We start from the raw sequence: 11268 nt of genomic DNA, 5'->3' as shown, positions 1-11268 counted from the left end.
TCAAGGATGGGTTAGGGTTGGGTTAGGGTTGACCGTCTTCGACTCAATGCTCAGGTTGGGTTAGGGTTGAGGGAATGCTAGCAAGGATGGGTTAGGGTTGGCCTCAACCCAATCCAACCCGACCGAGTAGCAGCCCTAGTGGGTGGGCCCTATCATGTTTTACTAGTTGTCAATTTCCTTTTCCCTCATCCATCATCTGAGTAAATAACCCAAATCAAAGTATATTTTCCTTGATTTTGATGTAAAATGGGTGTAGAACAAATTTTACACCCGTTTTATCACTTAAGAATTGTCGTCTTAAAATTTGTTTCACGTCCATTCTACATAGACAGAAAGACATATTTCATTTAGACCGATTGGCAATTTTGTGAAAAGCCATTTTGCTGTTGACTTTTGCATTAGATAACAGCCATACAGGCTCACCATTTGGCAGATTTTGTCTTATTCATTTCTTCATCTGAGGTGGTTATCCTCTCATGCAAAAGTGAGCCGCGAAATGGCTTCCCATGGAATGGCTTCCTGCGAAATACTAATAAGTTATAAGCGCAAAAGGCATTTCACGGCTGGTTTGTTGCATGTCAAACCAACCACCTCTTGAATGGAGACAACAGCTGTTGTATTCATTCACGAGGTGGCTGGGCTCCTGCGAAATGCCCCTTTTGCGATGGATCCTAGCAAATCCCGTAATCATAACATAAATAGTTAAATACAATAACGGCATGTTTGGATGCAGAGAAGATTTTGATTTCTCACATTTGCAGCCCTTTTTGCATTGTAATTTGGATCCGATCAAATTCTTGGATTTCCAATTCAGCAACTGAGAGTGAAAAAAATCAGATTTCCAAATAAATTGTGCAAATAAGAAATTGGAAATCCACAAATCTGGCAGTTTCCTTCACCCCCTTTGCTCCTCAACCTCTCTCCCCTCCAATAGGGAGTACCCCCTTCCCTCTCTCTTCCTCAACATGAGCGGCCGGATCTATTCATTTTGTATTCAAAACTCAATTCCAAATCCAAATACAATATATGAGGTATGCAAACGGGCACTAAAGGAGGCAGGTGGCTTGGAAGAAATGGGGCAAATATTTTTTTTTTGTATGACAGAGGGTAACCCCAGATAAAACATGGCCCACAAAAGCTGATTCTCACAGTGTGCCACACTTATCAAACATGGTCCACAAAAGCTGATCTAAGTAAGACAGATATTGTAATCTTCCAAACCCCTTCAAGGGAAATGATTTCAACACAACTATGTTTTGATACATGCGCTCATGCATCTCGTCTTTTAGCATTTAATTGTCACGTAAGTGCTTTTTGGGGACTATAAAAATCCTTTTACAGCTCTTTAAATATAAAAGACAAGAAACATGAGCGTCATGTATCAAAAAATGTTTGTGTTGGAATCATTTTCCCCCCTTTAAATAGAGGGAAATGATTTCAGCACTCCAATGTTCTAATGAACATGAGCTCACTTGTTTGTCGTGCAGCATTTAAAGGGCTTTAAGAGCCTTCTTAGAACTGTAATATCCTCTGACATCACTTTAAATACTACACGACAGACAAGTGGAGCGCATGTTTATCAAAACACTGGAGCACAGAAATCATTTCCCTAAATATAGAGGGAGAAGAAAATTCAAGTCTCAAACCATTTTTCAGAGAAACACTCTGGAGGAAAAAAAAAGATAGAGAAGAGAACCAATCATGGAGAACCGCCACGACGAAGAAAGCCCGGTAAATCGCGAGGCTTTTGAAATAGAACACAGAGAGAAGAAAAACAAAGCAGAAGAAGAAGAAGAGGAAGGTCTATCAATCGAACAGATCTTTGATGGAAAGAGGGTTCCATCATGGCAAGAGCAATTAACATTTAGAGCTTTTGCTGTGAGCTTCTTTCTTGGCATCATGTTTAGCGTCATAGTCATGAAGCTCAATCTCACCACTGGAATCATACCTTCGTTGAATGTATCAGCTGGATTGTTAGGGTTTTTCTTCGTAAAAACATGGACTAAGTTCTTGGAAAAATCGAATCATTTGAAACAACCTTTTACGAGGCAGGAAAATACAGTCATTCAGACATGCATTGTTGCCACCTGTGAGATTGCATTCAGTGGTATGTGATTTCTCTTCTTTTGCATTAATTCATGTTCATCCCAGAGGGCATTTCGCAGCTGGTCTGTCGCATGTCAGACGACCCACGTCATGAATGGAGACAAAAGCTGTTTGTCTTCATTCACGAGGTGGCTCGTACATGCAACACACCAGCTGAGAAATGCCTTTTGCGATTGACCCTAGCAAATCCCAACATGGTGTGGCCCATAGGTTTGGATCAAACTATAGCGTAAGCCCTTATAGTCTCTAATTTTTCAAAAAGTATCGTACGGACCACACTATAGGATGATCCAAACCGTCCATATGATGGGCCATAACGTAAATAGGTTGTGCCCAAAAAATCATTTCCATAGGATGATCCTAGCCCTCTGATCTACAGAGGTTTCCATAATATTCAGTTCATCAACATATCAAAGGGCTGGGATCATCCTATATAATGATTTTTTGGGCACAACCTATTTACACTATGGCCCATCATATGTAGACCAGGCAAACGGGTGGGTCGGGCCGGTTCAACCCGCGGGTGATGCGGGTGCGGGTCACGAGATGACCCGCATTTTTGCGGGTCAGAATTTTGGTGACCCGAGCGGCCCGCGGGTGGGCCGGGTCAACCCGCGGGTCACCCGCAAATTCAAGCGGTAGTTTATTTTGGAAAATATTATCACTGGATTTTGATGAGAGGGTATGGCCGGCACCGTGGGATGATCCAAACCGTCCATTAGATGGCCCACAACCTAAATAGGTTGTGCCCCAAAACTCGTTTCAATAGGTTGATCCTAACCCTCCGATCTATAGAGGGTTAGGATCAAGTGATCAACCCTCTAACATTCAAATCGGAGGGTTGGGATCAACCTATGGTGCTAGCCACAACCTATTTATATTCTATGGTGCCAGCCATAACCTATTTAGGTATCAAACCCTTAAAAAATAGATTAGCATGACAAAATCACCATCCTTTAAAAAGCCATCTAACTAGATTAGCATAACAAAATCACCACCCTTTAAAAAGCCAAGTGACTTGCGGGTGCCCGCGGGTTGACCCGACCCGACCCGTGTTTTTGCGGGTTGGGTGACCCGCGGGTTAGTTTTGACGGGTCACTAAAACTCAAACCCGTGCCCGCAAATTTGCGGGTGGGTCGGGTCAACCCGCGGGTACTGGTCGCTTTTGCCAGGTCTAATCATATGGACGGTTTGGATCATCCTATTATGTGGTCCGTCCAGTACTCCTTGAAAAATAAGGGACCATAAGGTCTTACACCGTATAAAATCTCCTGAAATCTGTGCATATTGCATAGTATATCTGAGATTTTATATAGTGTAAACCCTAGTATTTTTCAACATGGACCGTAGGGCCCACACCATAGGATGATTCAACCGTCCATTTAATTTGAGAATATCCTATGAAAATGATTTTTGAGGCACAGCCTATTTACGTTGTGGCCCATCAAGTGGACGGTTTGGATCATCCAATGCCAAGCCCTTGTGTTGAATTTTTCTCGATCCCAATAAAATGATATCCCCACTCACATGTCTTACAGAGAAGCAATTTTGGTACCTACTTTCTTTCCCAGTAGCAAAATTCAATCTCTAGGAAATGGAAGAATAAAAAAGAAAGACAATTATGGGGCCCACTTCTACATCCTATATTTGCAAAATTCAATCCCTGGTAAAGGGAAAAATAAAAAAGAAAGTCACTTTTAGGCTCTTATAGGGAGAAATTATATGGTGGCCGCCCTTTACATACGGAGAGAGAAAAAATCAACCACGTTGATTTTTAATAAAGATAAAAGTAAAAAAAGGGACTTTGACCTGGATCAAAACATCAAGGGAGAGGGTTTTTCCCTTCTCTGCCCTTCATGTTTGACGGTCGGCCACCATATAAAAACTCCCTTATATAGGACCTAAAATTTGTCTTTTATTTTTGGTTGTGAAATCTGATCAACACCGATAAGTGATAAACATCCTTTTAGGGCATTTTTAATGCTAGAAATACTTAGCCTGATTATAGAAAAGTTTTAGATCAGTCATTTTGCCATACATGAAAATAAAAATGTGTATTTTTATTATGTAAAAAAGAGCCAAAAACATAAAAAATGTAGGAAATTCAACCTCTATAAAGAAGTTTACATCTATAAGATATTTAATAACTATAGACAAATTTACTTGTATAAAATATTAAATCTATACTTGGGTGGCCCAGTGCACGAGGCTCCCACCATTGTGGGATCTAGGGAGAAGCCGAGAAAAGATTACAAGATAGTGAAACAACTCAAGGAGGAAGATAATCAAACATCTCTACAGCCGATCTCTGTAACCCATACCTCGCTAGTCTAGTCGCCTCCTTATTTGCGGATCTTCTAACATGGTTAAGAATGATGGAAGGACCTTTCACTTTATGCTGATCTCATCAAAGAACGAGGTGAATCTCCAAGGGGGCTGCCACCCTCCACTACCACCTTGTCCAAAAGAGTAGACTCCAAAGATCTTATTCCTTGGAGAATGGCCCTAACCTCCGCCTCGCTAGCATCTACAACCCCACAGGCCCAGAGAAAGCCCAAATGACTGCCCCCGGCATCCCTTAGTATCCCCCCAATAGGTGCTAGCCCTGGGTTACCCATACTACAGAGGTGTTGAAGTTTAGCTTAAGCATCCCGAGGAGAGGGGGTGGGGAATCATGTACAATAAGGGATGGCTCTCACTGCTGCAACAGATCTCCTTCCAACCCTCCCAAAGGTCAAACGTTGAAACAAACCGAAATGATGGAATGGACTTTACCCAAACAATGGTTAAAGCAATAATTTTGATGAAAAGAAAATGTGAAGGTTTGGCCATGCCAACAAAAAACCGAATAATGGAGGATGCTGTTTTCTTGTAGATATTAAGAAGTTTTACATTTGGGAACTGATAAATCAACCCCCATTTATCTTAAATCGATCCCCCATCTCTCTCACTCTACATTTATAAGGTAGTTAATAGTTAAACTTTCAAGCTTTAAGCCTACAGATAATTTGTCTGGGTTCAGTTTCTTAGAGTATTCATCAAAATCATGTAGTGAGCAATTTATCCTGGCTATGGTTTCTAATTTTTATTTTTATTTTCAAAATTTAATCCTCGTAGCTTGTTTTGGCACCACTGCTTAATCCAGTTTAAGCTTATGCTAAAAAAATGCTATCCAAGATTATCAAAGAGCATGAGCATCAAAGGGGTTGTAACCTAAGGTTAGAATGACTTCTATATGTGCAGGAAATCCATCCTTTCGGGACTGACCAATCTCTAGTTGGTAACTTCTCTTGCTAAACTGTACTCTGATCAAAATCTGTATTAACAGGAGGCTTTGGAAGTTACCTCTTCGGGATGAGTAATGTGATTGCCAAACAGACGACCGAAGAAAACAACCCGCAGAATATTAAGAACCCAAAACTGAGTTGGATGATCGGATTTCTCTTTCTAGTCAGTTTCCTCGGCCTCTTCTCTCTGGTGCCTCTCAGAAAGGTACTTTCTCAGAGAACTTCTCACCTTTTGAATTCTGTCCAATACATAAAGAAGAGAAAATGATCATCTACCCTGACGGGAAGAAGTCCTGCAACCAATGTCTTTGGGCAAATTCCTGTTATTTTCTGTTAATCTATGTGTTGGGACCCTGGTAGAACTCATCCTTACAAGCTAGCCGTTAAGGGGAAGGTGCCCAAGTCCTTATATGCCCTTCCACATCAGTCTTACTTTTCCGATGTGGGATCTTTGCTTTCGCATGGAACCGCAACACTAAGAATGCTTCTAAATTATATAACATAAACATAATCAAATAAATTGATTCATGTTATTTGTTACAGATAATGATCATCGACTATAAGCTCATCTACCCTAGCGGCACTGCGACTGCTCACCTTATCAACAGCTTCCATACACCTCAGGGAGCCAAGTTGGCAAAGTAACAATCTGTCAAGACCTGAAACCTGTTTTTAGCATTTTTTTATCGGTATTTGGTTGAACATTGGAATTTCATTGGATTCTCTCAACTACTTTTACTTTGCGTTTTAAATTTTCTTTCCATTCTTACAGAAAACAGGTGAAAGCTTTGGGCAAGTTCTTTTCCTTTAGCTTCCTATGGGGTTTTTTCCAGTGGTTCTACACAGCAAGTGATGGTTGTGGCTTCAATAACTTCCCAACCTTTGGTCTCGAAGCCTATGATAACAGGTAACTATATCAACCTTACCATCTGTTTAAAGGAAAAACCAAACTAAAACACACCAAATTAAACCAAATTTTGAGCCCAATAATCAGTTTTTGACTCACAATAGGTTCTCAAAATCCAAAACAAACAGGGCCTTAATTTGATTATTGAAATTTCGATTCTTTAAGTATAGTTTTTCCTTTCTCTTTCAATCGTCTGAGCACAGGTTCTACTTTGATTTCTCGGGCACTTACGTTGGAGTTGGGATGATATGCCCTCACATTGTAAATGTCTCTGTGCTTCTTGGAGCAATTCTTTCAACGGGAATCTTGTGGCCTCTCATTGACAGCCGAAAAGGCGATTGGTATGCGAAAGATCTCAGCCCAACCAGTCTTCATGGTCTGCAAGGCTACAGGGTAAATAACATGACCAACATATCATCCTCTATAAAGAAAAAAAAAAAAAAAACTATCTAGTGCTTGGTGTATATGCTTGATCATTGGTGTAGGGAAGGATGGCCACCCATTAGATTATGATCCAATGGGGACTGGATGGTAGGGTAATCGTGCGGTAGGGAGCACAGAACCAACTAAGAAAGTCCCAACCTTGGGAAAGGCAATTAGTCCTGCAGTCTGATCATCAAAGGATCATCATTTGACTGTGATTTGCTACATAGAGCAGTCCAGTGTATATGCTCGCCGGGTACTTCATAGAACACATATAACCTTCTATGATAGAGTCAACAATGGAAGCAGACAGTTTAGTTTGAAGATCAAACAAGTCTGAACTCTGTCATGAACATTCCTCTTTTGCTAAAACAGTGGAATCCATGTAGTTTCTATCAATAGAGTATTGACGAGGCCATTCAAAAAAATAGAGTATTGACCAACCTCAGGCCAAACATGTTTCAAAAAAGTTATGAAAGACTTTTAGACTCAATGCTTCAACCTATCTTGTAATGTTCCTACTATTTTGACTCATCTCTTATTTGAACTTACAGGTCTTCATTGCAATTGCCATGATCCTTGGCGATGGTCTGTACAACTTCGCTCTGGTCATAAGCCGAACCGTCATAGCCTTCATTCGGCAAATGCGCAATAAAGACAATATTATAAATCCCACCCATGACGGCACTTCTCCTACCGTTGCGCGTGTCTCATATGATGACCAGCGGCGGACTGAACTCTTTCTAAAAGATCAAATCCCATTACCAGTCGCAATTGGGGGTTACATTACCTTTGCTGTTGTCTCCATCATCGCCCTTCCTCACATCTTCCCCCCACTCAAATGGTATTTCATCCTAGTCCCTTACATCTTTGCACCAGTTCTAGCCTTCTGCAATGCCTACGGTTGTGGCCTCACCGATTGGTCTCTCGCTTCCACCTATGGGAAGCTTGCCATTTTCACAATTGGCGCATGGGCTGGTGCTTCACATGGTGGTGTTCTTGCAGGACTCGCCGCTTGTGGCGTTATGATGAGCATCGTCACCACGGCTTCTGATCTCATGCAGGACTTCAAAACTGGCTACTTAACACTTGCTTCACCCCGCTCCATGTTTGTGAGCCAAGTGATTGGCACTGCAATGGGTTGTGTTATAGCCCCTTGTGTCTTTTGGCTTTTTTACAAAGCCTTCCATGATATTGGCATGCCTGGGTCACAATACCAAGCCCCTTATGCAATTGTGTATCGAAACATAGCGATACTCGGTGTTGACGGATTCTCATCGCTGCCAAAGCACTGCCTCACGCTCTGTTATGTGTTTTTCGCCACAGCTATTCTAGTCAACTTGGTGAGAACTCTTGTGGGGAAGAAGGTGGCAAGGTTTATTCCGCTCCCAATGGCTATGGCAATCCCATTTTATCTGGGTTCTTACTTTGCAATTGATATGTTCATTGGGACCGTGATACTGTTTATATGGCAGAAAACTAACAAGGCGAAGGCAGAGAAGTTTGCACCAGCAGTGGCTTCCGGTATGATTTGCGGTGATGGGATATGGACTTTGCCGGCATCTGTGCTCGCTTTGGCAGGGGTGAAGCCACCCATCTGCATGAAATTTCTATCAAGGGGAACAAACCAACAAGTGGATGATTTCTTGGCAAAACTATCTTAGTAACAGTTAACTGAAACTTGTTTATAGTCTTTGCTCAATATATCCAAGTCTATTTAAAGTTCAAACAGGGAAAGTGATGTTGATAAAACTCAACATTCGATCAAGTAACTCCTCTATAGAAAAATATCATGGATCCATTTTCAGTACTTTTCAAATCTACTGAAGTTGATTTTCTATATGGTAAGGTGGTTTCTCCTCTCTCTATATATAAACATGAGGTTGCTGTATTCTTTGTCTTTGTACGATGATGGAAAGATCAATTAAAATAGAAACGAAGAAGGAAACATGATCTTACTGTTGTGCAGCAAAAAAGAAGATTTCTGTTAGGTACCTAACCAATACGCCAAAAGCTCCAGAGCTGATGGAATGTGTTTGGCTAGGCTCTTTGAACCTGTCCCATACCAAGCTGGGACCCACCTAGTCCCATAGCAAGGTAGGCCCCCACTCATAACCATAACATTCCACCACGCTTCCGCATCAGCTATCCTCGACGACCCACTCTATGATGGCTTTCACTCTGGCCTTTTTTCCAGGCAGCCTTTTCCACAGGTCGCCCCTTTCATGGCGGTGCACTCTATGGCAACTTCACTCCGGCAGCTTTCACTCTGTCTTTTTACTAGGTAGGTAGCCCTCTCCAGGTAGTCCTCTCCACAGGTCGCCCCTTCTGTGACTCGAAGTCTCAAACATAGGACGTGATGGCTGCTATAGTACCAATTGTTAGGTACGTAACTGATACGCCAAAAGCTCCAAAGCTAATGGAACTTGTTTGGCAAGGCCCTTTAAACATGTCCCATACCAAGCTGGGTCCCACCTAGTCCCATACCTAGGCAGGCCCCCACTCGGAACCATAACAATTTCTCTTTCATGTTTTATCAAGACAAATGAGAATGTTGTGTAATTTCTACTTGTTTTCTTCCAAGAGGAATAGTAATAAGAACTGAAATAGGATCCCAATTCCAAATCCTAATTCCGGCAATCCAAACGCAGACTAAACCTTGTTCTCTCCATTACTTCCATTCCCATTAACAGCATGCAAGTTTACCAATGGCAAATGAGTACTGGACTTGTTGGATTCGTAACTAATATCTAATTTCTGAAAGGCACTTCAGCACACTTGAACTTCAGCCCTAATTTTTCACCATGCTTTAGAATCTTGAAACTACACTATGACTCAGAGAGTGCTTGGTAACATATCAACTAGAAACTTGGTCAAATTCATTTTGTATTTTGAGCTTTGCATAAATAAGTATAAAACTTTCCAAAAGGAAGCATTAGCCAGCCCTTGGAAGGCACTGTCCATCAGTTTGGAAATTGCTGATCTTCAGATTTGTCAAGCAATAATTACAGCATAGATGGAAATCTGCTAACATGGAGGCAGATTCCTTGGCAAAACAAGGCGCAGATAGAAGTGAATTATTCATTAGTGACATGTACCCAATGGCACAGTGATGTACTATCTTTGTATTGTTTCTATTTTTGCGAAATTCAGTCGTATTTTGATGCTCTAGATTCTAGTGTCTAATGAAACAAATCACACCCTGAAATTCAGAGGTATAAGAGAGGCTGTATATTTAGATTTCAAGACAGATTCTCAGATATGAATTTAGGTTGGTATATCTTAGTCAGTTTAAAACCAAATCAAGAAAAATTCAGTTCTATTTTAGCTTTTCGATCTTGTTTGGGATACCTCGCCGCATTCTTTCTTGCCTTTCTTTTGATTTTTAGAAACTACTTAATATACTCTACTCTTTCTTTAGTGTCTTTCTTTTACGTGATTCGGAATTTGCTTTCTTTTTTCTTTGGCTTGGGCGGTCTATCGATCTACTCATCCTTCCCGAGCATTGAACAATTGATTATCTGATCAGTCGATCCGAAGCTTTCCCCTTCACTACTAGCTGTTGACATGCTTTTTTCCTCGCACAGCAATTACCTCTTTCCAAAAAAAAGGAAAAAAAAACCTACAAAAAGCACGGCAGGAAAGAACCGAAACTTTCCAAAAGAACCGAAGCGGTCTATCGATCTACTCATCCTTCCCGAGCATTGAACAATTGATTATCTGATCAGTCGATCCGAAGCTTTCCCCTTCACTACTAGCTGTTGACATGCTTTTTTCCTCGCACAGCAATTACCTCTTTCCAAAAAAAAGGAAAAAAAAACCTACAAAAAGCACGGCAGGAAAGAACCACAGCATATATGTGCATGTCACTAGAAGGATAAGCTAATTGATGTTCATGTCTGCAACCATTCTATGCCCATCTAGCCCATCTAATCCATGTCCTTTGATGTGCTTCTTAACACGACAAGATTCCATATAGCCCATTAATATATTAAATGCACAAAAGACTGGCTTATTTTGCCATTCCAAAAAACAAAAGAGAAGACTGGCTTATTTAAAGAGAGGACATTGCTAGAAGCTTTCACTGTATAATAATAATAATAAGAGAAAAGTGTTGGTGCGCTCAAGTCGTTATAACGCCTCTCATTGGTTCCTGTATGTGGGACGCAAACATTTAAACCAATGGGAGGGGTTATAACGACTTGAGCACACCATTTTTTTGGTGCGCCCAAGCGCGTGGTGCGCTCAAGCGCACCAACACTTTTCTGTAATAATAATAATAATAATAGAACCAATAACTTACAAATTAATATGTAAAACATAACTGAATTGGAAAGAGCGGCGGATTATTAGTTCATATCGTTTGATCATTAGATACATGGTTTAAAATTTCGGTTTCGGTACCGGTTTCGGACCCCTAAAATTTCAAAATTTCGACCAAATTCCGAAATTTCGATCGAAATTTGGAAATTTGATAATAATTAAAAAAGCTTATTTAATTCATTTCGAAATTTAGGCCCGAAATTCCAAAATTTCAGCCGAAAC

General features: G+C 40.9%; 1 protein-coding gene across 1 annotated transcript; it reads left to right on the top strand.

Moving 5' to 3' along the window:
* The first annotated feature begins 1418 nt into the window (after positions 1–1418).
* LOC143886833 (putative metal-nicotianamine transporter YSL12) lies at positions 1419–8659 on the top strand. Its single transcript, XM_077390978.1, has 6 exons — positions 1419–2107; positions 5435–5598; positions 5937–6034; positions 6166–6300; positions 6504–6693; positions 7278–8659. Exons 1-6 carry the CDS (start codon positions 1702–1704, stop codon positions 8385–8387), a joined length of 2103 nt encoding a protein of 700 aa, XP_077247093.1. The 5' UTR covers positions 1419–1701; the 3' UTR covers positions 8388–8659.
* Positions 8660–11268: the final 2609 nt, after the last annotated feature.

Source organism: Tasmannia lanceolata, unplaced genomic scaffold, assembly GCF_043159265.1.
Source record: "Tasmannia lanceolata isolate RefF3 unplaced genomic scaffold, GAP_Taslan_0.1 ptg000011l, whole genome shotgun sequence".
Taxonomy (NCBI): domain Eukaryota; kingdom Viridiplantae; phylum Streptophyta; class Magnoliopsida; order Canellales; family Winteraceae; genus Tasmannia; species Tasmannia lanceolata.
The sequence above is the reverse complement of the archived record's forward strand: the minus strand, read 5'-3'. Positions and strand labels throughout refer to the sequence as shown.